A 24,944-nucleotide genomic window follows, 5' to 3' on the forward strand; every position below is an offset into this window, starting at 1 on the left:
ATTCGCAGCCTTCCCTTCCCAAATCCCCGGGACCCGAGACGTCCCGCGAGCGCTTGTATGATTGACAACAGTGCGCGGCCAATCCGACTGCGGGCTGCTCTGGAGTGACACCGCCGATCAAGCCAATCAACGGGGAGCATGCCAGGGGGAGTGGGCGGGACGAATGGAATTTCGCCCCCCTCCCCCTTTCCTCCTTCCTTCGCCTCAGTCCTCAGGTTAGGCTGAACCGCAGGTGGAGACGGATGCAAGCGGGGGAGCGGCGCTGCCGCTTCTCCCTTGCTCTTCCCTCCCCCCCATGGAGCAGCTCAGATCCGTGTTCATCAGGTCCCCCTCCTCTGCCGCAGCCGGCTGCTGCTCCTCCTCCTCCTCCTCTACAGCGGCGGGGAAGGAAGAGGTTGAGGATAGGGATAGGGCGGCGCAGGAAGCCTGGCAACAGCAGGAGCTGGACGAAGAAGAAGAGGAGGAGGAGGAGGAGCAGCAGCAACCCACTGCTAACCTTTACTGGACGGCCGTCTTCGACTATGAGGCGAGCGCCGAGGACGAACTCAGCCTGCGCAAGGGGGAAGTGGTGGAGGTGCTCTCCAAGGTAGGTTGGCTTTTGCGCACCCGGCATAAGCCTGGTTGCCAATGCACCTCAGTGGAAGGAGCAAGCATTGGGGTTGCTGATTGGTTTGCAGCTCAAACACATCAAAACATCTCGCACGGAACGCGAAACGAACAAATCCCAGTAAAATCGAAAATGTTCCAGTCATTGAAAACGCTGTCATTTTTTAAAAAAAGAGTTGGTTGACCATTTCCATATGTGGGGGATCGGAGCATTTGCAGAAGGTGCATTCCAGTATCACTGCATTCCATCCTTCCATCTCAACCTTTGATCCAAGTGAAAACTGACGTTTCTTTTATTGGTTACATTTATGTCAGAGAGAGCCAGCACTGATGTGTAAAGGTTTTGTCAGTCCCGATGAACCTGGATGCATTTCTTCTCAAAAAAGGTCAAGTAGTGGACGTGGTAACGTTATTTCCAGAGTTCTAACAGCTGTCTCATGCAGTCCATCGGAAGAAAATGTGATAAAGTTGAAGCTCAAAGGAATAACTTATTGATCTGGCGAGGAAATGACCGAGTTACCGGAGACAGGGGATAGGCAGGTGCTCTAATTGGTGGGATCCCAAAACGAGCTTCCATTAGGCTGCAACTGTTTACCATGTTTATAAATGACTCAGGCGATCTTCGTTGTGTGATTACTCCAGCCTTTCTACATTGTCTTTTCCGCATATTCAGCAAAAGCCACTGCTTCTGGTGATCCTGTTTTCAATCTGCCACAAGGAGCCAGTTGCCATTTCCTGATCATGGTCTTACTGCATGACTGAGCAGGCACAAGGGGGGTAGGGGTGCATGGTTGCTACCATTCAACAGCAGCCCTCTGGTAAAGGATAATTCTTCTGATTCCAGTGACATGGTCAGCTGCATAGTAGAGCACAAGAACAGCTATTTCCTGTTGAAAAGTGGCAGCTGATAACCACCAACCTAACATCGCCAGCCTTGATAAGATAGAAAGACAAATAATCCAGATTTTGATGACACAAAAATAGTTGGTGTAAAAGGAATATTGATGGAAGTATTAAGTTACACTTTATTCTGCATTCTGTTATTATGTTACCTTGTACTATCTCAATGCACCGTGTAATGAAGTGATCTGTATGAATGGTGTGCAAGACAAATTTTTCACTGTACCTCTGTACATGTGACAATAATAAACCAACTCCATTTCCGAGTTACAAATATGTTAATTAACTGAATGAATAGAAGCTACTTTTACGAATGAATTTCACTGTGGCGAGACATGAGGCATTCACTTTGGGCATAAGTAGATGTCCAAAGACAGATGGCGGGTGGTGGTTCTTTGAAACAGATTAATAGAATGTGTCATGGGCAGATAGCGAAAATAATGGATTGCTGGCCTTTTATGTAGAGGATTGGAGTAAGAGGGATAGAAGTAATGCTACAGCTATAGAATGTTCTGATCAGACCACACCTGGAATCAGACCACACCTGGAATAATGCAATGAATTCTGGATGTTACATCGTGGGAAGGATACATTGGGCCTGGGGGAGTGCAGCATTAATTTACAGTTGTCTGGATTTCAGGAAATGCGGGGAGAGATTTATGAAATTAAGGTTGTCATTTCTGGAATTTGGAAGATTTAAGTGATGATTGATTTACATTTTGTGTTGAAAATGGCATTGGCTAGTCATCTACCCCCTTACAGTACCTACTCAGCCATTCAGTAAGACCATGGCTGATCTTTTACCTCAGCACCACTAACCTTACTTCACAGTCACAATGATTCCTTTATTTTCCTTGTTGAACAGCCATCCTCCTCCAGAGCTTCTGTTATCCAACTAAATGGGACTGACCTCATTTGGCTCCATTCCATCTATCAAGCCATGGGTGTAGCATTTGCAGGGATCAGATCTCTTCCAACTCCCATACTGTTACCTTGAAGAGGCTCTAAGGTTATGTTCTTAGCCTGCTCCTCTTTCTCATCCATGTACTTTATCTTGGCAATATCATCAGAAAACACTCCAGATTCCACAGGCAAACTAATAACATCAAGCTGTGCCTCATCGTGACTTCTATCAACTTCCCCATGGCAATGGAGATTTTTTACCCATCCAGTTTTGCATGAGCAGAAACCTCCTTTCTCAGTAATAATTGGAAAAACTGGAGCAATTGGTAATGGTCCACTGGAATCTCCATATTTAAGCCACAAAATCCATCCCATTCCCTAAGCATTGTCTGAGATTGAACCAAAACGTTCACAGACTTGACGTACTGTTTGATCTTTATGTCTCAATGTCATGCTCATCGTCAAGATGTCCTGCTTCAGTGGTAGTCTTTGTATCTACCTTTGCCTCAATCCATCTAGGTTGAAAATGCCTTTGTTGCCTCTAGACCTCACAATTCCACAACTTTGCTGGATTGTTTCTCATCTTCCATTCTCGTAAATTTCAGCACATTCCTAAACATTGCTGCTCAGTGCCTAACTTTCAACATGTCCCTTTCTTCAAAGCTCCCTAGGCCCAGTTTAAGATCAGCAACACTGTATTCACATTTCTCTGTGACTTTGTCCCCTCTCTATCAATCTAACTGCTCCAGCCCCAAAATGCTTTTAATGAAGTAATAGAGAGTTGGTGAGGGCAGTGCATCTGATATTAGGTACATGGATTTTAGAAGGTTTGATTTAGATAGTCTTTGATGGAATGGGCAGACATAGACTATGAAATTTAATGCTGAACAGTGTGAAGTGATATATTTTGGAAGGATGAATAAAGGGATATTGATCAAATAATTCCAGGTTAAAGATGTAATGGAAACAATGTATGAAGCCCTCATGCATAAATCTTTGAAGTTATCAGGACAAGTCACTAAGGTTGTTTCTGTAAAATAAAAATCCTTATAGAATCCATAGCACCCCAGATAGAAGCATGGATGGTAAAGATAAGAAATTTATGCTCCATTAATTTATGTTAAACTTTATGTGCAGTTCTGATTACTATACTTCTGGAAGGACATGAAGGTTTTAGAGAGGACAGCTACTAGAATTTGCTCCCAAAACCCCTAGCTTGCTCCTAAAATCTAGAAAGGCAAGTTTTTCATACGTGGTGATCATTCCACAATATTTTTGCAGCATTTACTCAAATAAAGGTTACTCCATAATTTGTACTTCATTATACAATTTTCTGAAAACAATCCATTCCTCTACAAGTAAGCACATAAATTTCCCTTCACCATATGTTACTCTATCCATAGAAACGTAGAATAGCACTTAACACATTGAGTCTGCACTTGCTCTTTATGGAGAAATCCAGTTGGATCCATTCCCCTACTCTTTCCCCATAACCCTACAGCTGCTTTTATCTGAATATGTAATGCATAATGGTACAATAGCTGGTACTGCTGCTGCACAACTACACCATCTCCGTTTGATCCTGGCGCCAAAGCTATCTGGGTGGAGTTTGCATGTTCTCACTGTCGCTGCATGGGTTTCTTCTTGCATCCCAAAGGCGTTCTGTTTGATAGGTTAATTGGCTACTTTAAGTTCTCCCTGGTGTGGATGGGTAGCAGGAGAATCGATGGAGAGTTAGGTATTGATAGACATGCGAGGACGAACAGGTTACAAGGAAGTGGAACTGATAGGAATGCTCTGAAACCTGGCACAGATCCAGTGGGCCTAATGGTCTCCTCCTTTGACATAAGAAAAAATATATAATTATTTTTGGTAAGCTGAAATTGAATATACAGCCACCATACTTTCAGACAATGCATTCCAGATTATGACTACTATTGATTATTATGCTTGTCTCATTATTTTGTAACATGAAAATTGGTATAATTTTTCATCTAGTTGAAAAGGGAGGGCATTCTTGGGGAGTCAAGAAATAACTTGGATTGGAACGTTCATTTGCAGTGCTGGGGAAATCAAAGATTGAAAGTTTAAAAAGGTTGTGAATACTAAAACTTACAGTAATGACACATAGAGGAAGGGTATTAGTTTTCCAGGAAACTGGCTTCTGGGTATTGAAAAAAAAATTCTAAACTGAGGAAGCAAGATGGTTATAAATAATTGTGCTTATTTGTGCAAAAAAAAAGGGGCAGTCATTTGTGACGTTGCAAGGTAGACAGGCTGTGGAAAGTACTGGTACTTAACATCTTCCTTCAAAAATTATCATTTAACTATTTTTTTAAAGGTATCGAAGTGCTATTTCAATTGGTATCAGCAGAACAGTTCAGCATCCAATTAACAGCAGCACTGGTAAATGAATGATTGAATACATGTGGATGTGCGTTAACTGGCAATGCCTGGCTGAATGTTTAACATGAGCTGAGAGTTGTTTAATGCAAGATTAATATATATAATATTCTGATTTGCTGTCTGGAAAAATATTCATCAGGCAATCAGTTATGGAAGACTGCTAAAATGGTGGCTTTTAAATGCACTAAAATAAATGAAAATAGAATAAACCTGATTTTTCCCATCCCCACAAGTTGCACATGGCAAGTTTTCTTTATGCAGCTTAGTACACAATTTTGTTTGATAATATTATTGAAAACCCTGGAATGTTCATTTTTTTTATATGACAAGAAAATCTTCATACTTAGCTAACCAGTCCTTCAATAGCCTTTTGACATCCCATATGGAGAAATGAGGTTCCTTCTGCAGCGTAATTTAATGGACAGGTTAATGTAATGCGTTCTGTCATTTGGGAATCATGGCTACAGTTTAATTTTGGGATGTTAAAGGTGCTTTTCAAATTCAGTGATGTCTCATGCATGGTGACCAGATCATGGAACACCTGTGTTCTCGTGACATAGTGCCTTGTGGTGAATCCCAGCATGTGTGTTATTTTGTCTTTGGTTCAGTCTGTCCTAAACTTCCTTCTTACATTTACTCACCTAAGAATAAATTCAACGGAGCAGGCTGAATATTTTGTTTCCTGTTGCTTTATGGCTGCCAGTGTTTGAAATAAAAGAATGTTTGGTGAGGAGATGGGTCATTCAGCATCAGAAAGAGAAATAGAGAGGCTGATTGATAGTTTGGATATGACTGACTTGAATTTTGATCAATGTATCTGTGGAAAACACTGTACTTCATTTTTATTCCTGGATGATTGATTGATAAAACATTGTCTGAACTGCTTTGAGTAAATTATTGCACAGACCAGGACAGCTTAATTGAAATACTACCATTGATAGAAGCACTAACTATAGTTACAGCAATAGTTAGACAACAAAATATGTAGACACTATTGACTCTGAGTGGAGATTGACAGGATAGGTGGTGAGAGGATATTTCCCCCCATGGGTACGTAGTTTCAGAATAAGAGATTGCCTTTTTAGACTGTGAGAAGGAATTTCTTTGTTCAGAGTGTTGTGAGAATTAGTTTTCTAATATTAGTGGTATCCCATTCACTCCTTGTTGCTGAATTGCTGATTAGTAAAAGTTCAGTTTTGCTGGGAACTGGAAACATTTGGCAAGTAACGTGTGGTTATTATGTACTATTATTTTTACTTGTTTGTATCTGAATACAGGTTTGAAAACAAAAAATAGATGGATCTAGAAGGTTGCAATCTATCCTTGGGGTTCAGTTGATTAATGAATGTATGCAATGCTTTAGCATTCTGGTCTCTCCTCTTCCTGCAGCCATGAGATAAAATTGCGGCTTTAGTTCTTGATCTTGGGCCACTTCTTACTCTCCATACTAATATAGCTGATACATATAAACTCTTAATAGAAATTGTTTAAGCAAATTACTGTTCCTATTATTGTGACATGAGAACATAAGGAATGTGAGCAGGAATGGGCCACACAGCCCCTTGAGGCTGCTCCACCATTCAATAAGACCATGGGTGATTTGATCTTGGTCTGAATTCCACTTCATCCAAAAATTTATCTATCTCAGTCTTGATTATTTTCAATGACTTAGTATCCACTGCTCCAAGGATTTGCAACATTCTGAGCAAAAGAAATTCCTCCTCATTTGCAGTCTTAAAGGGCAACCTCTTATTCTGACACTGTGTCCTTGTTCTAGATTCCCTGATCCTCTCAGCATCTGTCCTTTCAATCCCTGTTTCCTTCAGAATCTGAAACGTCCACAAATTTTATTGAACAAGTATTGCTGTCACTGTAGTCTTGCTGTCAATGACAGTGTGACAATTAAGCCCTCCTGATCCGTGCAAAGATATACACAGATCAATTCAGACTTTTTTTTGTATGATTTTCAATATTAGTAACTAAATGCTATTTTTTCTATCAGTTTTCTCTGTCTTGTTATTCTGCACTTTGCCAAAGTGCATCTTTTCTAGTTATACGTTTTCTGGAGGAATGTTTGTGTAAGTTTTGTAGTAAGTTTCTTACTTAAGTAATTGTTCAGAAAATCAAAACAACTACTGAAGTAAGGATAGATATATATCATGATTTAATCCATTGTTTGTAAAAATGGTCACCAGACAATTAATTTTCCAAGAAGTTACATGGGGAAGTGTTCCTTGGGCTAGAGAGTTCATGGAGGAGCAGTTTGAATTACTGATCTGCCCTAAATTCATCCACCTAACCAAGGATGGTAATAGGAGAACAATTTACCTCTTTGTCGGTAACCAATTTCAATTTGGCAGCTGTAAGATCAATGCATAAAGCCTCCAGGCTACCAAGGGATTATGATTTGTCCAGGGTATTTGTTCCTGAACACTTGTAAAAACAAAAAATCAATTGGTCTTGTATGGATTTCTGGAGGAGAACAGGACTGAGTTTGGCTGTGATGTCTTTTACAATCAAAGCAACCCACTGCTATTCATTGTTTAAGGTGGAACCTGGATAATGGACACTTGGTAGGTATGTAGTTAGGAATGTTGGACTGTACTCAGGGTTAAGCTGGATTTGGATGCCAGAATGCTTGTCCTGTTTTTTGAAAGTGACATCCATCGATATATTTATTGCCCCATTTTCTCCTGATTTCCCTCTCTCCCTCTCTCCCATAAATCTCACAAACAAAATATAAATAAAGTTGACCCTGTAGTGATGTTTCCTCTGATCCTGATATTATGATGATCACCAGTTCAACTGAGGCAACTACATTTTTGGAAGGTTTTTTTGGTTCACTTGTATTGTTGTAGGTCTCTTTTTTTTAATCTAATGTCCAGAAAAAGTGGCTAGGATGGTGCAACATTTGACACCACTGCCTCACAGCTCCCCAGCTCTGGGTTCAATCCTTGCTACAGGTGCTGTCTATGTGATGTTTGCATGTCCACCCCATTATACCCTTGGTTTCTTCCCACCTCCCTAAAGATGTGTTGGATGGTTAACTGACAGCAGTAAATTACCACTTAGGGTAGATAATGGCAAAATAACCAAAGGGGAGTTAATGGGCGTGTGTGAGAAAGAACAAGTTGCAGGGCTACAAAGAAATGAGATGGAGGGTGGGATTGATGGACTGCTGTGCTGGGAGCCGGCATGCACCCGATGGGCCAAATGGCTTCTCTGTGTTTAGTAAGTAAGAATACTAGCACTTGACTTATTCCTCTTTGCTTTTAATCAATATATTTGATCTAGGTCAAAAGAGTGTCTCTGCTTGATGTTATTGTTGGTCATTCCAAAAGAATAAGCTTAGGCAGTACTGAAGTTTGTAATATGGGTTTAAGTTGCTTAAGACACTTTAATTCCTATTTCTACCATTATTTTATGACTCCAATGTAGACAAACCTTGTTAGAATAATTCAAAGAGTAATGGAATATCAACTGAAAATTGACTGCTGGTGTCAATTCTGCCAATCCCTGGAATTGCTTCAGATAATTTCTATGTATAATGTATGAGGGATGGACAGGTCAAGAGATCTCTTTTATTTATCAAATTAGCCGGCTGGAGTTTTAATAGCATACCAGGATCTTAACATGAATCACAACAAATAGATGTGCTTTTTTTTAAAAAAGTGCACAATAAGTCAATTGGCATCAAACAAGCTATTCTGTTACAGATGCTAATCTGAGACACTTCACCAGAATGACAAAATCAAACTTTGAAAAGGTTCTCTTTATGGAGAATAGAGCAAATGCTTGAAGTCTGTTACTAAAGTACACAATTAATTTTACAGGGTTTTTCTGTTGTATGCGGATTGATTTTTGTGAAAAGATATCAACAATTATAGTACAAGAGAGGTCAGCAGGATAGTTGACAAGACTTATTTAATGAAATTGAAGATGGAATGAGTGGGTGGGTATCCGCAGTGTATGAAAGACAGTGTAGGCCAAATAAAATGGAATTACTATAACATTATCTGCTGAATATGAAGGTATGATGAGTGCTGTCAGGGACAAAAAGTACATGCATTGAGATGGAATAAATGAATTATTTTTTGGCTGTTTAGGATTCCAAGGTTTCTGGAGATGAAGGCTGGTGGACGGGTAAAATCAATGACCAGGTTGGCATCTTTCCCAGCAACTATGTCACCAGTGCCCCATGTTACAGCAAGTTGCAAGATCGAAGTACAGATGTTTACCCTCATCTCCTGGAAACAGACTTCAATGAGCTGCAGCTGGAGGAGATTATTGGCATTGGTGGCTTTGGCAAAGTTTACAGAGGCATCTGGAGATTGGAGGAGGTCGCTGTTAAAGCAGCTCGACAGGATCCAGATGAGGATATCAGCCAGACCATTGAGAATGTTAAGCAGGAAGCAAAACTGTTTGCGATGTTGAAGCATCCCAACATCATAGCCTTGCAAGGTGTTTGTCTGAAGGAGCCCAATCTTTGTTTGATCATGGAGTTTGCCCGCGGGGGCCCCTTAAATCGAGTGTTGTCGGGCAAGAAGATCCCTCCTCATATACTTGTCAACTGGGCAGTTCAGATTGCAAGGGGCATGAATTACTTACATGAAGAAGCAATTGTTTCTATTATCCATCGTGACCTCAAGTCCAGTAACAGTAAGTACATCAAAGAATGAATGTCACTGGGCAAAGGTGTGCTTGGTGGTGTGATGGGAGAAGTTCAACCAACATGGGGGCGTAAGTTGTTTTGCTGTCTATCCTGTGCAAGGTAAAAGTGTTCATGTGGAATTGGAAAGTACTAATTTTGTGTTCTTTAACTTCTTCAGACGTGATAAGAAATAAATTCCTCCTGTATGTGGCTTCGATATTAGAAGTACAGGAAGAAGCAGGATTAGAAGTCATAAGATATGTACCTTCCAAAATGCTAAAATCATTACAAACGGTGTGTGGATTTCCACTGCTTCATTGTAATTGGATTGCATTATGCACCAATAAAGACAAGGGTACCTTGCAAGAACATATAGCTTTATGCAGAGTCTCAGAATTTAGAAAGGACTAGAGTCTGGGAGAAGGGGAGGAGGGTAGTTTCACAGGGAAAAAAAAAACCCTGCATTTTAAGCTGATGCAAATATTCCAAGTTTGGCTGGGATTTGCCATCTGCAAACTGTAATGGCTGTCTGCTTTGTAGCACAAGAACCCTATTCACCATTCATTTATGTCATGATCACACTTCATTTGTGCATCTTTGCTTCAATTCCTTGCCTACAAAAACCTGTTAACCATGGATTTGAAACTTGTAATTATCCCTAGCATACATTGCCTTTTTGGAAATGATTCCAAGCTGCTCTTTATGAAGTGCTTCTTGACACTTTCTACATAGATGCAGCCTGACCTGCTGAGTATTTCCATTGTTTTCTTTTCGTGATTCAAATTTACAGCATCTACAGTTTTTTTTGCTTTTTTAAAAAATCTGTAACTGTATCCTTTTGGTAGTTTGAGAGCGTCTCTGTAAACTAACAATAAAACAAATGATACTTTTGAAGTTTGGATGACAACGTTGAAAGAAAGATTTAATATTTGTAGAGCACCTTTCATGTTTTTGGAATACTCTGAGGCACTTCACAGACAATGGCATACATTTGGAATATTTATAATGCAGAGAACTTTTGTACCCAATGTGCATACATTAAGGCACCATTAAATACAGGACCAATTATTGATGCTGGTTTATGGATAAATATTGGTCAGGATTCTGGAAGATCTCTCCCACTCTTCTTTGAATATGGAACAGGAACTTTGCATCCACTTTGCATGCAAATAGCCTCTTGGTAAAACAACTCTGAAAGACGACAATTCTGACTGTGTAGCAGTCCCTTAGTACTGCACAGAACGCAGTGAGCCTCAGTTCTGATGGGCTTTGCAGATACAACATTGCCATTTGTTCCAACACAGTTTTTGGGGGAAAAATTATTTCAACCAGATCATATTTGTTCATCAGTCAAATTACATATCTTCACTAAACTTATTAAATGTATTTGTAGCCCTAAATAGATGAACAATAGCAAGGTATTGGTATCCAATGAAATTGTTGTGCATAGAAGTATTAATATAGTGAACTTAGAAGATGAATGTCCTATGGGTTATGAAAAAGGTATGAGAGGAACTGGATGGGCCAGTGAACCAAAAGTAGTGCTACCACTTATCCAGGCTGCTACACAGATGCTAATGTTTTAAAAACCTGGTCTCTGGGATCTGAAGTCAGATTTTCCTTTCAAATTAATGATGAAGCTAATGACAATCCCAGTCATGTGCAAAGTACAGCAACTTCAGATTAAGAGTAGTTACATGGTTTCATGTGAATATCCAAATGCTGCTATCTGTCTTGCTCTGCTCTAGCACTGGCTTTGTGCAAACAGCATTTCATCTACTGCCTCACTTCTGAGATGCATTGAAAGTCATTTAATTACTGCCTTTGTACTGTAGGTATGAACTAAACCCATTGCAGATATTTCAGGCTGGCAATTGATAACCCAGATAATCTTTTAGCAATTTGAGTAATTGTCAATTAATCTGTTTTGCACTAAAGTTTAATAATTATCTGTGGTGTCACATTATTTTGCATTGTGGAAGGTTTGAAGAGTTTTTTTTTTGTTGTCTTTTGCGTTTGATTTCTCCTTTCCATTTTGTTTCCTGTATCCTGATTTGACATGAAATTCACCTTCCCCTTTGTCCTTTGCTTAATTATTTCGCAATCATAAATCTCATTTGTTAAGGAAGTGCAGTCATTTACACCACCCCCCCCCTTAGCCTTATTAAACCTTTAATTGTTTGAGCTTTCAGCAATTTTCTAGGCAAAAAAACCTTTCCTTTTTAAACTGTGTTTGGAGCCTTGTTGAATCAAAAATTGATTTACTTTAATGCTTCAGGGACAATGCAAGGTTTGATGGCTTATGCAAAGGTTAATGGCACGTAGTTCTGGTTGGAGTGTGATTCCATCAGTGCTAACGGTCTCGATATATTTTGCCATGGTGTGACTGAGCTCGGCTTTGCTTTAACCAATGTCTATATGTGAGATGGAGCTTGATGGATAGGAATTAAAGTGGGGACTGGCATTGACTTCCTCTTCCACTATTCCCCATTACTTAACTTCACTGCAATTTTTTTTGAAGTAACAGACCATCCTGTTAGAGGGGGCTAATTTGACAGAGAGGAAGCATTGAACTGATAACCTTTGTTTTTTGTGCATCACTTCCACTTGATTATAGTGCTTGCTGAGTAAGCTGGGTGGAGTGGTTTACTCTAATACGTTTTTGCTTTAAGTCTTGTTCCCATGGGAATTTATAGTAAGTGAAGGTCAAGTAGCCATTTGAGTTATTTTATTTATAAAGATCTCTGTGATAGGTATTGCTGATCATTCCTTTTATTTGGTGAAGAGTGTTTAGCTGGTCTGTTGAATTGATTTTAAACCTCCTAGTTGAAAGCAAGTGACTTTTAAAGCATTTTGCTAATTAGATTATATTGTTCCTTGCAGTGAAGGAACTAGAAGGGAAAAGAGATGTCTATTTTTACTGATAATTACCTTAATTTGTTTTCAGAATACACTTAAAATCCACTGAATGCCTTGTACTTAAACTGGGCATAATCAAACCATTTGTGCCATTGAATTGGAGATCATATCTTATTTTCTTATGATATAGAAGAAGGCTATTCAGTCCATTGAGCCCATGTTGGCTCCCAGTTGAGCAATCGCATCAATCCCATTCTCTATGTCCTCATTTCCCTGTAGCCTTGTAGCTTGTTCTCACTCGTGTACCCATTAACTCTACCTTTGATTACTTTTGCCACTTTTTTTTACACTAAAGGAGAATTTACAGTAGCCCAGTTAATCAACCAGCACTTCTTTAGGACGCATGAGGAAACTCAAGCACCCAGTGAAAACCTACGAGTGCAACAAAAAGTCTATTGGTTTGGTATCACTAATCTTAAAGACAATGAGTGGACCATTTAGGGATGTAATGCATGAGTATTTAGATTTCGAAGAGCACATTAATCTGTAGGCAGGAAACTAGCAGGCCCATAGGCAGAAGTTAGTTACAGATTGACCAGTGATGTTGCCAGAGTGATAATGCGCAGTATTAATAATGATCTAAATATAGGTTCTGTTTGTACAATATGCAAACTTCCCAGTGATAGCAGAATCTGGAGAAGAGTGAACACGATAGATTTCAGTGGCTTTGGATAGAACATTCTGAAGGGGCAGAGAGAACAGCCAGAGGCTGTAGTGCACATTGATATTAACACAAAGGTAGAAAGAGGGATGAGGTTCTACAAAGTGAGTTTGAGGAGTTAGGCAAAAGGTTATAGACTCCCTGTGGTACGTGCTCATGAGAGTAGAAATAGGAGGGTAGGACAGATCGACACTTGGCTAAGGAACAGGTGCTGGAGGGAGGCAGGTTAGGAAGCAGGGGAGGGCTGGCACACTCAACTGCATTTACTTCAATGCAAGGAGCCTCCTAGATCAGTCAGATAAGCTTGGACCACAGATCAGCACTTGGAATTATGATATTGATGCAATCATAGAAACGTAGTTGAGGGAAGGGCAGGACTAACAGCTTAGGGTACAGAAGCTTCAGACACGGCGGAGGCAAATGCAAAAGAGGAGTGGGAGTCGCGCCACTGATTATGAACTTAACAGAATTACTTGGAGAGGATATCCTGGAGGGATCAGAGAGGCCATATGGGTAGAAGTTAGGAATAAGAGAGGGGCAATCACTTTGCTGAGGTTATACTATAGACCTCCCAATAGTCAAGAGGGAATTAGAGGAACAGATATGTAAGCACATCACAGAACAATAGGGTTATAGTAGTGGGGATTTTAACTTTGCCAATATTGACTGGGATTGCCTTAGTCCAAGGGGCTTAATTGGGGTGGAATTTATTAAGCGTGTCCAAGAAATTTTTTTGAGACAATATGTAGAAAGTTCTACTAGAGATAGGACAGTACTCAACCTAGGAAATCTTAGAAAATGAAACTGGGCAGTGGTGGCAGTGTCAGGGGGGAACACTTTGGGAACAGTGATTGTAATTCTCTAAGTTTCAAGGTAGCTATGGAAAGGGATAAGGTTGGTCCTCAGGTTAAGGTCTTGAACTGGGGGAAGGCTGATTTCAATAATGTAAGAGAGGACCTGGCAAAAGTAGATGGGGAGCAGATGCTTGCAGGTAAAACGACAGTTGACAAGTGGGAATCTTTTAGAAGGGGATTGATAAGAGTTCAGGGCCAGCATGTTCTGGTAAGGGTCAAAGGCAAAGATGGCAAAATGAGAGAACCTTGGATGACAAAGGATGTGGAAAGTTTGATCAGGGGGAAAAGAGGAAACATGGAAGGCATAGGCAACATGGGACTGAGGGAGTCTCTTGAGGAATATAGAGTGTGTAGGCAAGAACCTGACAGAAATTTGGAGCACAAAAAGGTGGCTATGAAATATCCTTGGCAAGTAAGATTAAGGGAATCCCAAGCATTCTGCAAGTACATCTGGAACAAAGCAAGTCACCATAGGGACCAAAGGCTGGAGCCAGGGGATGTGAGTGAGGTCCCTAAATAAATACTCCTAGTCTGTATTCAGCAAGGAGAAGGGTGTGAAAGATGGTGAGTTCCGGGAGGGGTATGTGGATAATCTTGAGCAGTCAGTATTATGGAGGAGGTGGTGTTGGTTGTCGTGGGATGCAGAAGGATAGATAAATCCCCGTGGCAGGATGAGACCTATCCCAGGATGCTATGGGAAGCAAGGGAGAAGATAACTGGGGCCCTGACATAGATGTTTGCATCTTTGTTAGCCATGGGTGTGGTGCCAGAAGACTGGAGTATAGCTAATATTGTTCCTTTGTTTAAGAAGGGCAGCAGGGATAACTTAGTTAACTACAGGCTGGTGAGCCTTTCATTGGTGCTAGGGAAATTATTGGAGAAAATCCTAAGGGATAGGATTTATGTACTTTTGGAAAGGCAAGGGCTGATCAGGAATAGGCAGCTTGGCTTTGTGCAGGAGGAAATCCTGCCTCATCAGTTTGATTGAGTTTTTTGAGGAGGTAACCAAGCAGATTGATGAAAGCAGATTCACATCCAAATCTGTAATATACATCACAAAAAACAAGGGTCCCAGCACTGATCTCTGCAGTATACCACTGATCACAGACTGGCAATCAGAAAAGCATCCTTCCTCCATTGTAGCAGGGTTGTCTATATTTAATACGACATTTGATAAGATCCTGCGTGGTAGTCTGGTCCAGAAGGTTAAGGCACATGGGATCAAAGTATGCTGGGTGATTGGGTCCAAACTTGGCTTGGTGATAAGAGGCAAAGGATAATGGAAGAAGGATGCTTTTGTGATTGCTAGTCTGTGATCAGTGGTATACTGCAGAGATCAGTGCTGGGACCCTTGTTTTTTGTGATGTATATTACAGATTTGGATGTGAATGTAGGAGGTATGATTAGTAAGTTTGCAGATGACATGAAAGTTGATGGTGTTATGGATAGCGAGGAAGGCCATCTAAAGCTACAGATGGATGCTGATCAGACAGAAAGTTAGGTGGAGCATTGTCAGGTGAAATTTAATCCCAACAAGTGTGATGTGATGTGATGCATTTTGGGAAATCAAATAGCAGTAGGGACATGTACAGTGAATGGTGGGCACTGAGGAATGTTGATGAACTGGAACATTGGGGTTCAAGTCCATGGTTCCCTGAAAGTGGGTAGAGAGGGTGGTAAAGAAGGCATTTGGCATGCTTGCCAAATCAGGGCATAGAATGTAACAGTCGGGATGTTATGTTGCGACTTTGCAAAACACTCTTTAGTATGCATTTAGAGTATCGTGTGCAGTCCTAATCATCTCGCTATCAGAAGGATGTAGTTGAGTTGGAGAGAGAGCAGAGAAGACTCACCAGGATGTTGCCTGGATTGGATGGCTTTAGTTCTGGGGAGAGATCAGATAGGCTGGGCTTGTTTTCTCTGGAGTGAAGGAGGCTGAGGGGTGACCTGATAAAAGTATATACAATTATAAGAGACATGGATAGACCAGATATTTGGAATCTTTTTCCCATGTTAGGGTATTAAAAATAAGTGGGCATATGTTTAAGGTGAGAGAAAGAAGTTTTAAAGGGAATTTGAGAGGAAAGTTTTTTTTTACATGGAGCCACTGATATCTGGAGCTCACTGCCAGAGGAGGTGGTGGAATCGGGTATAATCATTATGTTTAAGAGACATTTAGACAGGCATTTGAATAGGCAAGGTATAGAAGGATACAAAGAAGGAAAGACTCGACGGGGTTCTTCCCCCCAACCCCCCCCCCCCCCCGCTCCACACACCCTCTCCACAGATGCTGTTCAACCTGCACAGTTGCTCGAGCAGATTGTTGATTGCTATAGAAGGATACAAACCTAATGCAGGCAAATGGAATTAGTGCAGATGGGCAAAAAAGTCGGCGTGGATCATGGATGTGGTGGGCCAAAGGGCTTGTTTCTGTGCTTTGACTCTATGACACTTGGTGTGTTGGAGGATTGAGGTTGTCACTGCCAAATGATATTTTACTGAGGAAAAAGCACTATACATGTGGTTGGGATGAATGCTGAGTATGTACACAGCCATCATAGATAGCATTAATATAGGGGATAGAGAAAAAAAAAGATCTGGATGTTCTACAGTTTTCTAAAGATTCATGAGCAATGAGTAAAGCTATTCTTGTCCAACAAAGTGCACTATAGGACAATTAACTACAAGATAAACGAGACTACTTTTACATAGATTTTTACTCCACAGATGCTGCCTGACCTGCTGAGTTCCTCCAGCATTTTGTGTGTGTTGCTATTTTTACAAGACCTCGGTCAGGCCTTGGTTAGAATGCTATGCTAGTTTTCGCCATCTCACCTGGTGGGTGAGTCAACCCCTGTATTAAGATGTTGAGGTTGGCAAAAAGTTTGGATTCTGTACTTCAGAGAAGCAAGGCTGTTGAGAAGTTCTGTAACCGGTAAGGTGATCGAGAATGAGTTGTGTTTGACTTAATGGTTTCTTCTAATTAAGATGGGTGAGGGGGTACAGTTCTAAGACCTTTTAAATTAAGTTCCAGGTTAGGAGTCAGGACAAGGTTTTATTTCTCCAAAGAAGACTGGGTCTGAAAAAGGTTTCTCTCCCTTGCAGTGAATACTGATTTGCTGAATTCTTCATGTGAGACTGACTCTATTTCTGGTGAGTGCAGAGATTGCCCCTTAAAGAAGGTAGGAAGGAATTTGTGAGGTTTTTAACTCTGGGAAGATTTTCACTTCTGGTCATTTTAAACAATGGGTGACATCTGAATGATTTTCATCCTCCAACAGTGTTCTTTCTCTTCCTAAGGTTCTCTTTAGTGATGAGAGAATTTTAGATAGTCACTGCAAGCAAGTGAGTGTTAGCTCCAGATGCTGAGTGTCAAAAGGTTATTTGATATGACCTGATCATTCAGAGTCTAGATATTTGTATGTTCTTTTCAGCAAGCGCCACCTGGGAGTGGTAACCCTGGCTATTCTTCTTTAATCTCTCTGTTACTGCACCCTCCTCCAGCCAATCAGGAAGAAGGAAGGATTGGATGTGCATAACTAAAGTGTGGACTGAATATAGCATGACCTTCCGTCTGTGTTGTTGAGTATCCATGCAGATACCAGTGTTTCTTTTATACTTCAGCAGAAAATTGAACAAGATTTTAAGTATATTTTGAAATTCCAATAACTGACTTCAGTGACTTGGACAATATGTGCCCTAATTGTTGATGGACTATATTATGAGTTTGCTTCATTGTGACTTGCTTAATGCCTTAAATTTATTATGACAATGTGACATAATTAGATATTACACAGCGAATTAAAGATATTAGGAAGCTAGGCCGAAAGGTTATAGACTCATAGAGTGCTGTGTGACTCCATGACTCTATAACCTCTTTTTCTATTGTAAATGCTGATGTGATGTCACTAATCCTTATTTTCATTCATAATATCTTCTTTATTTGTTTTCATGGGGCTCACATTCTTCCTAACCATTCTTTCAGTATATAATTGTCTTCTGTTTTCTGAATTTAATCTTCCTTGCAAGTTGTTTTACCAAATTAAGTTTTGTAGCTCATGTCATTTTTACTGTTCTTTGCAAATCCCCTAGAATCCAGTGTTGATGCTAGTTAATGCATTTTTTTTGGCCCTTATGGTTTTAAGTTATACTTTATGACTCAAGTTCATGGTTGATTTTCTTTCGATAAGTTTAGCTGTCATAACGTTAGAGATATCAAGTGGTCCTTTATCACATTAATTTTATTTTAATCTTCTTTGATTTTCTGATGTTTTGTTGACTCATTTGTCTTACTTCCTGTTGAAAATTTCTATTACACTGCAATGAAATGCGCCTTGCACAAATAGAATCTTGGCTGATTTGCATTTCTTATTTTCTTGCATGAAATTGAACTTGTTTGTAATCTGTTTGCTTTTAGATAAACAGTCACATTCCAGTATTTCTCTGAATTGAATCTGCCTCATTACTAAATCTATTATGACCTGATTTCTTGGTGGTTTTGGGAGTTTTCCTGAATATACCTGAATAAAATAACTTACTGACAAAATCCTTCATTAAAACCATTCTATCTTTACAACATGCTTGTCTGATCATGGGATTTATGTATTCCCGCTACTTCAGTGCTGCTACAAGGGATAAATACACAACTCCATAACAAAATTAAACCCCTTTCGGGTTTTAATTCTACCCACAAATCCCACCCTCCCTCCTTGTCTGCCATATTTGTCCTCCCTTATCATTGAATTGCTGTCATCCATCATCACTAACATTATTCCTTCTTTACCATTTTTGTAATCTTCCCTGTATTTATCTACTGCATGTTGGCTGTGAAGATGACTATGAAAAGTAGGATCCTAGTAAGTCAAAGTCATTCATTGTCATGTGCACAAGTACATGTATGCACAGATGCAATGAAAAACTTACTTGCAGCAGCATCACAAGCACATAGCATCAGATGCACAACATTCACAAGGAAAACATAAATTAAACACAATTTTTACAAAAAAGAACACAATTAGAGAAAAAAAGCAAAGTTCATTGTCATGCACAGCGGTCATAGTGTTGCTGTCCTGAGGTTGGTTCAAGAACCGATTGGTTGCTGTTCTTGAACCTGGTGGTGTGGGACTTCAGGCTTCTGTACCTCCTGCCCAATGGTAGCTATGAGAGGATGGTATGGCCCAGATGGTGGGGTTCTTTGACAGATGTTGCCTTCTTGAAGCAGCGCCTCATGCAGATACTTTCAATGGTGGGGAGGGATGTAGCCGTGATGTATTGGGTTGAGTCCACTACTCTCTGCAGCTTCTCGTGTTCCTGTGCATTCAAATTGCTGTACCAGTACGTAATGCAACCAGTCAGGATACTTTCAACAGTACATCTGTCAAAGTTTGTTAAGAGTATTCGGTGACATGTTGAACCTCCTTAACCTTCTAAGAAAGTAAAGACGCTTGTGTGCCTTGTGATTGCATCTGTGTGCTGGGTCCAGGACAGGTCATCTGATATGTTAATGCCGAGAAATTTAAAGCTGCTGACTCTCTCCACCACTGCTCCGCCAATGTAAAATGGCACATGTTCACCCTCCTTTCCCTTCCTGAAGTTAACAATCAGTTCTTTACTGACTATGAGCAAGAAGTTATTGTTGCAGCACCATTCAACCAGGTGTCCTACCTTGCTCCTGTACGCTGACTCACCACCACCCGTGATTTGTCCAACAACGGAAGTGTCATCGGCGAATGTGTCTATTCCATTGGGGCTGTGCTTAGCACGCAGTTATATGTGTACAGAGAGTAGAGCAGGGGGCTATGAACACACCCTTAAGGTGCACCTGTGCTGATGGTCAACAAGGAGGAGATGCTGTTACCAAACCTCACTGATTGAGGTCAGCCAATTAGTTATGAATCTTAGTAGGCACACAATTGTGTTTGCGGAACTGAGACTCCTAGCACCTAAATTAATAATGGAAAAAATAAATGCCACTTTTGAGTCTAGTCTGGTCAACTTAAAAAAAAAATTACCACTGCAGACAAGATCCTTTGTCAGTACTTTTGCTAATTAACAGAAACTGAGCACAGCATTTATATTGAAGCTAAAGGACTGTTAGACATCCATGAATGCAGTGGGATGTGAATTACTTCTTTTTATGACTTGTCCACCCATGAACAGACTGGAATCCTGCAAATCCAGGGTAAATCCCCCTGGAGAGGTTGCATGAGGGAACCATACATTTTATTTTGATGGAGAAACAAAGGACTGCAGATGCTGGAATCTAGATGAAAAACACTCTGATGCTGGAGGAAATCAGCAGGCCAGGCAGCACATGTAGAGAAAAGCAGGCGGTCAACGTTTCGGGTCAGGACCCTTCTTCAGAACAGAAGATAGGAAAAGGGGAAGCCCATTATATAGTATAGGAGGGAAAAGCAGGGCAGTAATAGCTGGACAAAAGAGGGGAGGTGGGGTGGGGATCGGTATATGCAGGTAAGAGATAGTGGTAGGCAGGTGCAGGGGAGGTGGGGAGAGCAGAACCACTGGGGGATGGGTCAAAAGTCAGGAGAGAAAGGAAAAATAAAAGGAGGCTAGGAAAGGGAAGAAGCATGGTTGGGGGGGAGAGGTGGTTTGGGGAGGGGGGGTGGGGATTACTTAAAGTGGGAGAATTCAATGTTCATGCCGTTAGGTTGCAAGGTTCCAAGATGGAAAATGAGGTGCTGTTCCTCCAGTTTGTACTTGGAATCCTCCTGGCCTGGAAGCCAAGGACTGACATATCTGTGATAGTGTGGGAGGGGGGAGTTGAAGTGACTGGCAACAGGGAGATGCAGATCGCCGTTACAGACAGAGTGCAGGTGTTCTGCGAAACGGTCACCTAGTCTGCGTTTGGTCTCACCAATGAAGAGGAGGCCACACTAGGAGGACCGAATGCAGTAGATGATATTAAGGGAGATGCAGGTGAATCTCTGTCTTACCTGAAAGGACTGTTTGGGTCCCTGGATGGAGGTGGTGTAGGGGCAGGTGCTGCACCTATGGCGGGGGCAGTGGAAAGTTACCGGGGTGGGGGGCGAGGGGAAGGAGTGAACTCGGGAGTTGCGGAGAGAGCAGTCCCTGCAAAAGGCAGAAAGGGGTGGGGAGGGGAAGATATGCTTGGTAGTGGGGTCCCGTTTTATTTTGATGTTTGATGAACAAGACAGGTGGTTTGTGAATCTTTTGAAGAATGTTTTCTTAATTCAAGATGTGTTATTAACACAATCTATCATTACTGAACCATTTATTCCCAAATGTAAGGATTGATTCTATTTTTGATTAAAATGATCAGAAGATTGCAAGAAAAATCTGAAAATATTCAAGGCTTTTTTTTTTACTTTGTATAGCAGTAACACTGCAAAAACTGTTCCTGCAATTTAGTGCACACATTGAGTAAGATAGTCCTAAGACAAAGTTTTGATGTTGCTAAACATGCTGCCATGATGGCATTACCATGATGAAGTATCTGAGTCCGGAAGAGTTTGCAAACCAAACAATTGCAGCAGATGTGGCTGCAAATGTGACTGATAGCATCAGCAACTTAACTACGAACTTGCTTACTAAGTAGGCTGATATATTCACAGAAAATCTTGTCATTATTTTTTTTCTTTTTCCAGTCCTCTGTGACATTCAGACTACATTCTTTTTCCATTTCAAGTTCAACAAAGGATATTTCGACTCTGGATGAGATTTAATGTTGTTTTAGATTATGCTGAATCCACTGAAATTAAAGATTGATTGGGCTCTTTTACAGATGACATTAACTTAAAACTGAAATTGTACTTTTGGTGGACAGGGACCTTTGCAGCATTAAAAATTGAGATTTGGGTTAATTTGGGTTAGACTGAGTCATGGTGCAGAATGTGTTCATTATTGTACATTTCACAAATTGTAACTTAAATGCGTGTCCAGAGCAACTAGTTTGTCCTCCGTTTGTTTCAGGGGTGTACCTCTTGTGTCACACTATGATAGACTTTGGCTGCTCTTAACCAGCAAATGTAAACCGCCTGGGTCACCATTCAGACAAAGTTTAGATAGCTTGTTTACTAGGCTCACCCCCGGCTATGAAATCCAGCAGTAGCTTTCTACATTTTACAGGAGAGAACAAGCTGTTTGATCAATGGTAGACATAGAGTTTGAAAGTGCATTATTTTGACTGTTTTGGAGTCACAGAAAATACAATGTTGCTTTGGGATGCAGTAAAGCTAGGCTCATTTGAAGGATAGGAGCTGGAAGGGAGAGGCAGATAGTGCGAGGATTTTGGGACAGTTAAGTTGTATGTTTTCCTTCTACTAACACTGTCAGATTGGCTCAGTTTATAACACTTCTGTCTCCTGAGTTTCAAGTGAATGGATTCAAATCCCATGCAAGAACTTGAAACCTGTATTGAGGGTGGCTGTACAAATGGGAGAATTGCATTCACAGAGGTGATCGCATTGGATAATATGTTAAACAGAGACACCATCTCTGGAGGTTCATGTGGAAACTAACAATCCTATGGGGCTTTTCAAAGATGAGTTTTCCTTTGTCAGTGGCCAATATTATCAAATAACAATCAATTGTAAGAGGCCTCATTTTTCCAAGTTGTTCACTAACTCCATTAGAATTTGTAGGAAAAATACTGAATAAACCTGATAAAGTATAGAAAGTCTTCATGGATGGTCAAAGTTCAATTTGCCCTCCTTTACTTCTCTGATACAAGTGGCCCAAACATTGGTTCTATAAACAAGCTATTACACAATTGTAAACATGCAGTTTTAAAGTTTGTACCAGGCTCATCAAATTGTGACAATGATTGTGTTTCTCTATTTTGAACAATCCTATTGGCAATTGTTGCATATGACATCAGTCACTAAAAGCCTTTCAAACCCGGAAAAGATGAAGGAATTGAGTTTGATTCCACAGTGGTGAGTTATCTCCTGTCCCACATCCTTCTGATTATGCTCCCCATATGCCATGGCCATTATCAGCTCTATCTTCTGTGTGACCTGTGCATATTTTGCCTTGGTCTGCATCACTGCTGTTTGTATCCATCTCAAGGTGATCCCACAAACTCTGGTCTCCTGACCTAATTGCATTCCAATGAACTTATTAACTTGGTGCATCACTGAATTTTGCCCTGCTGCCCCTATCGAGCCATGACCCCATTTTACCTAGTTTATGCAATTCCCCTTGCCCTGCTCTTATTCAGACTGCCGTCTGTTTTCTCTCATACTGTGGCCGTGATTTTAGCTACTACACATTAGGTGGAGGAACATCTGACTTAGGGTCAGTAGTGTTGGTGGCTTTTGGTCACTCAATTTACACTCAGTCATGCTTCCCATACCCTGCCCTCTCGCCCCACTTACTGATCAAGCTGCAACCCTCACTTGATTTAAAGACCTTTTCCAGCACTTGCTATTAACCAATGTCTTTCAGCCTGAACTTCAGTTACTTCTATATCCAGCATTTCTGGATGACCTCCCCATAGCTAATCCAGAATCTCTTCGTAGCCATCTATACTTCAGTTCATGTCATCCCACATTATCCAAGATATGGAGCCGTGTATCACTAAACACTTGTGAAATACACTGAGATTCATACAAAAATGACTGAAGCAAGTGAAAGATTAAACAAGTAGGAAAAGAGGGGAGTTGGAATGAGAATAAGTAGCGATTGTGAGACAGACATTGACAGGAAGCTATTTTCAGTGGTGATCTGTGTCATGAACCATTTAATTTGCAGCAATTGTACTATTTTGTGTACCTAATGGATTTCTCACTTGAAGATGTGAGATAAAGGTTTTTTGTAAGGATGTGGCTGTGATAGGATGGTGATTGGAAGCAGCACATTAATTAATGCATTTGTGTTATGTTTTGTTGCCTAAGTAGAGCTAGTGAAATACAATTGGAACATTTGCTGGTAGTTGCATCACTTTGATCTATTTGGTGCATTTATTGGTATTGGTTTATTATTGTCACTTGTACCGAGGTACAGAGAAAAACTTGTCTTGCATACCGATTGTACAGGTCAATTCATTACACAGTGCAGTTACATTGAGTTAGTACAGAGTCCATTGATGTAGTACAGGTTAAACAATAACAGTACAGAGTAAAGTGTCACAGCTACAGAGAAAGTGCAGTGCAATAAGGTGCAAGGTCACAATAATACCACCTTAAGTGTTTCACAGGTGTATAATCAAATAATATTTGACACAGAACCACATGAAATGCTATCCCATATTACATTTAATAGTGTTCCTTAAAAGAGGCAAGAAAAATGACTTTAGGGAAGAGTTTCCAGAACTTGGAGCAGAGGCAGCTAAAGGCAGAATTGGTGCAGAGCAGAGATCTTGGGCCAAGGGAGAAAATAAGAGATATAGAAAGGGAATTCTGTGCTGTATTTTTTTTAAGGCGAGCTTGAGAATTTTAAAACTAGGAGATAATATTGGACATTTAACATGTAGGTGATAGTTTTAGAGGATTTGGTGTGAGATGGTGTACATAGTCTGTGTAAGCTTGAACTTGCAGAGAATGCAAAATGGGAAGTCCATCCAGATCATTGAAGAGTGGAGTCTAAAAGCATGAGTAAGGGTTTCAGCAGCAGGTGAGCTGAGATGTGCCAAAGACAGGTGATGTTGATGAGGTAAGAATGGATGGTCGTATGGATGATATGCGGTAAGAGATAAATAAGACACCAAGATTAGATGAAACTGCTTAAGAGGAGATCTGTCAAAGAACAGAAGTATCAGCATAGACCAGTTTGGCTCTATGGCCAGCTTCTGGGCTGTAAATTCCATTCAAGTCTAGTGATTATATGGTTGCCGCCCTGCTTTCCTAGAAGCCTGATTACATGCAATTAGGATAATTTTTAGTAACAACTCAGTCATGGCTGGAGAGCCATTCTGAAGCACCACTGAGGCCACTTCTATTGAATTGGTTTATTATTGTCACTTGTACTGAGGTACAGTGAAAAACTTGTCTTGCATACTGTTCATACAGATCAATTCATTACGTAGTGCATTGAGGTCATACGACATAGACAATAAGGTGCAAGG

General features: G+C 40.5%; 1 protein-coding gene across 2 annotated transcripts in view; it reads left to right on the forward strand.

The window, feature by feature from the left end:
- The first annotated feature begins 216 nt into the window (after positions 1 to 216).
- The window catches only part of map3k9 (mitogen-activated protein kinase kinase kinase 9), a 104,166-nt gene continuing 79,438 nt past the window's right edge, over positions 217 to 24,944 (forward strand). The window contains exons 1-2 of one of the 2 annotated variants that reach the window (XM_052031373.1): positions 217 to 586; positions 8,922 to 9,474. In XM_052031373.1, coding sequence (XP_051887333.1) covers positions 296 to 586; positions 8,922 to 9,474 — 844 coding nt within the window. In that variant the 5' untranslated portion in view covers positions 217 to 295. Of the gene's footprint in view, positions 587 to 8,921; positions 9,475 to 24,944 lie in introns of those variants that run through there. The other variant, XM_052031381.1, reaches the window with a different exon arrangement.

This window comes from Pristis pectinata, chromosome 1 (assembly GCF_009764475.1).
Source record: "Pristis pectinata isolate sPriPec2 chromosome 1, sPriPec2.1.pri, whole genome shotgun sequence".
NCBI classification, from domain to species: domain Eukaryota; kingdom Metazoa; phylum Chordata; class Chondrichthyes; order Rhinopristiformes; family Pristidae; genus Pristis; species Pristis pectinata.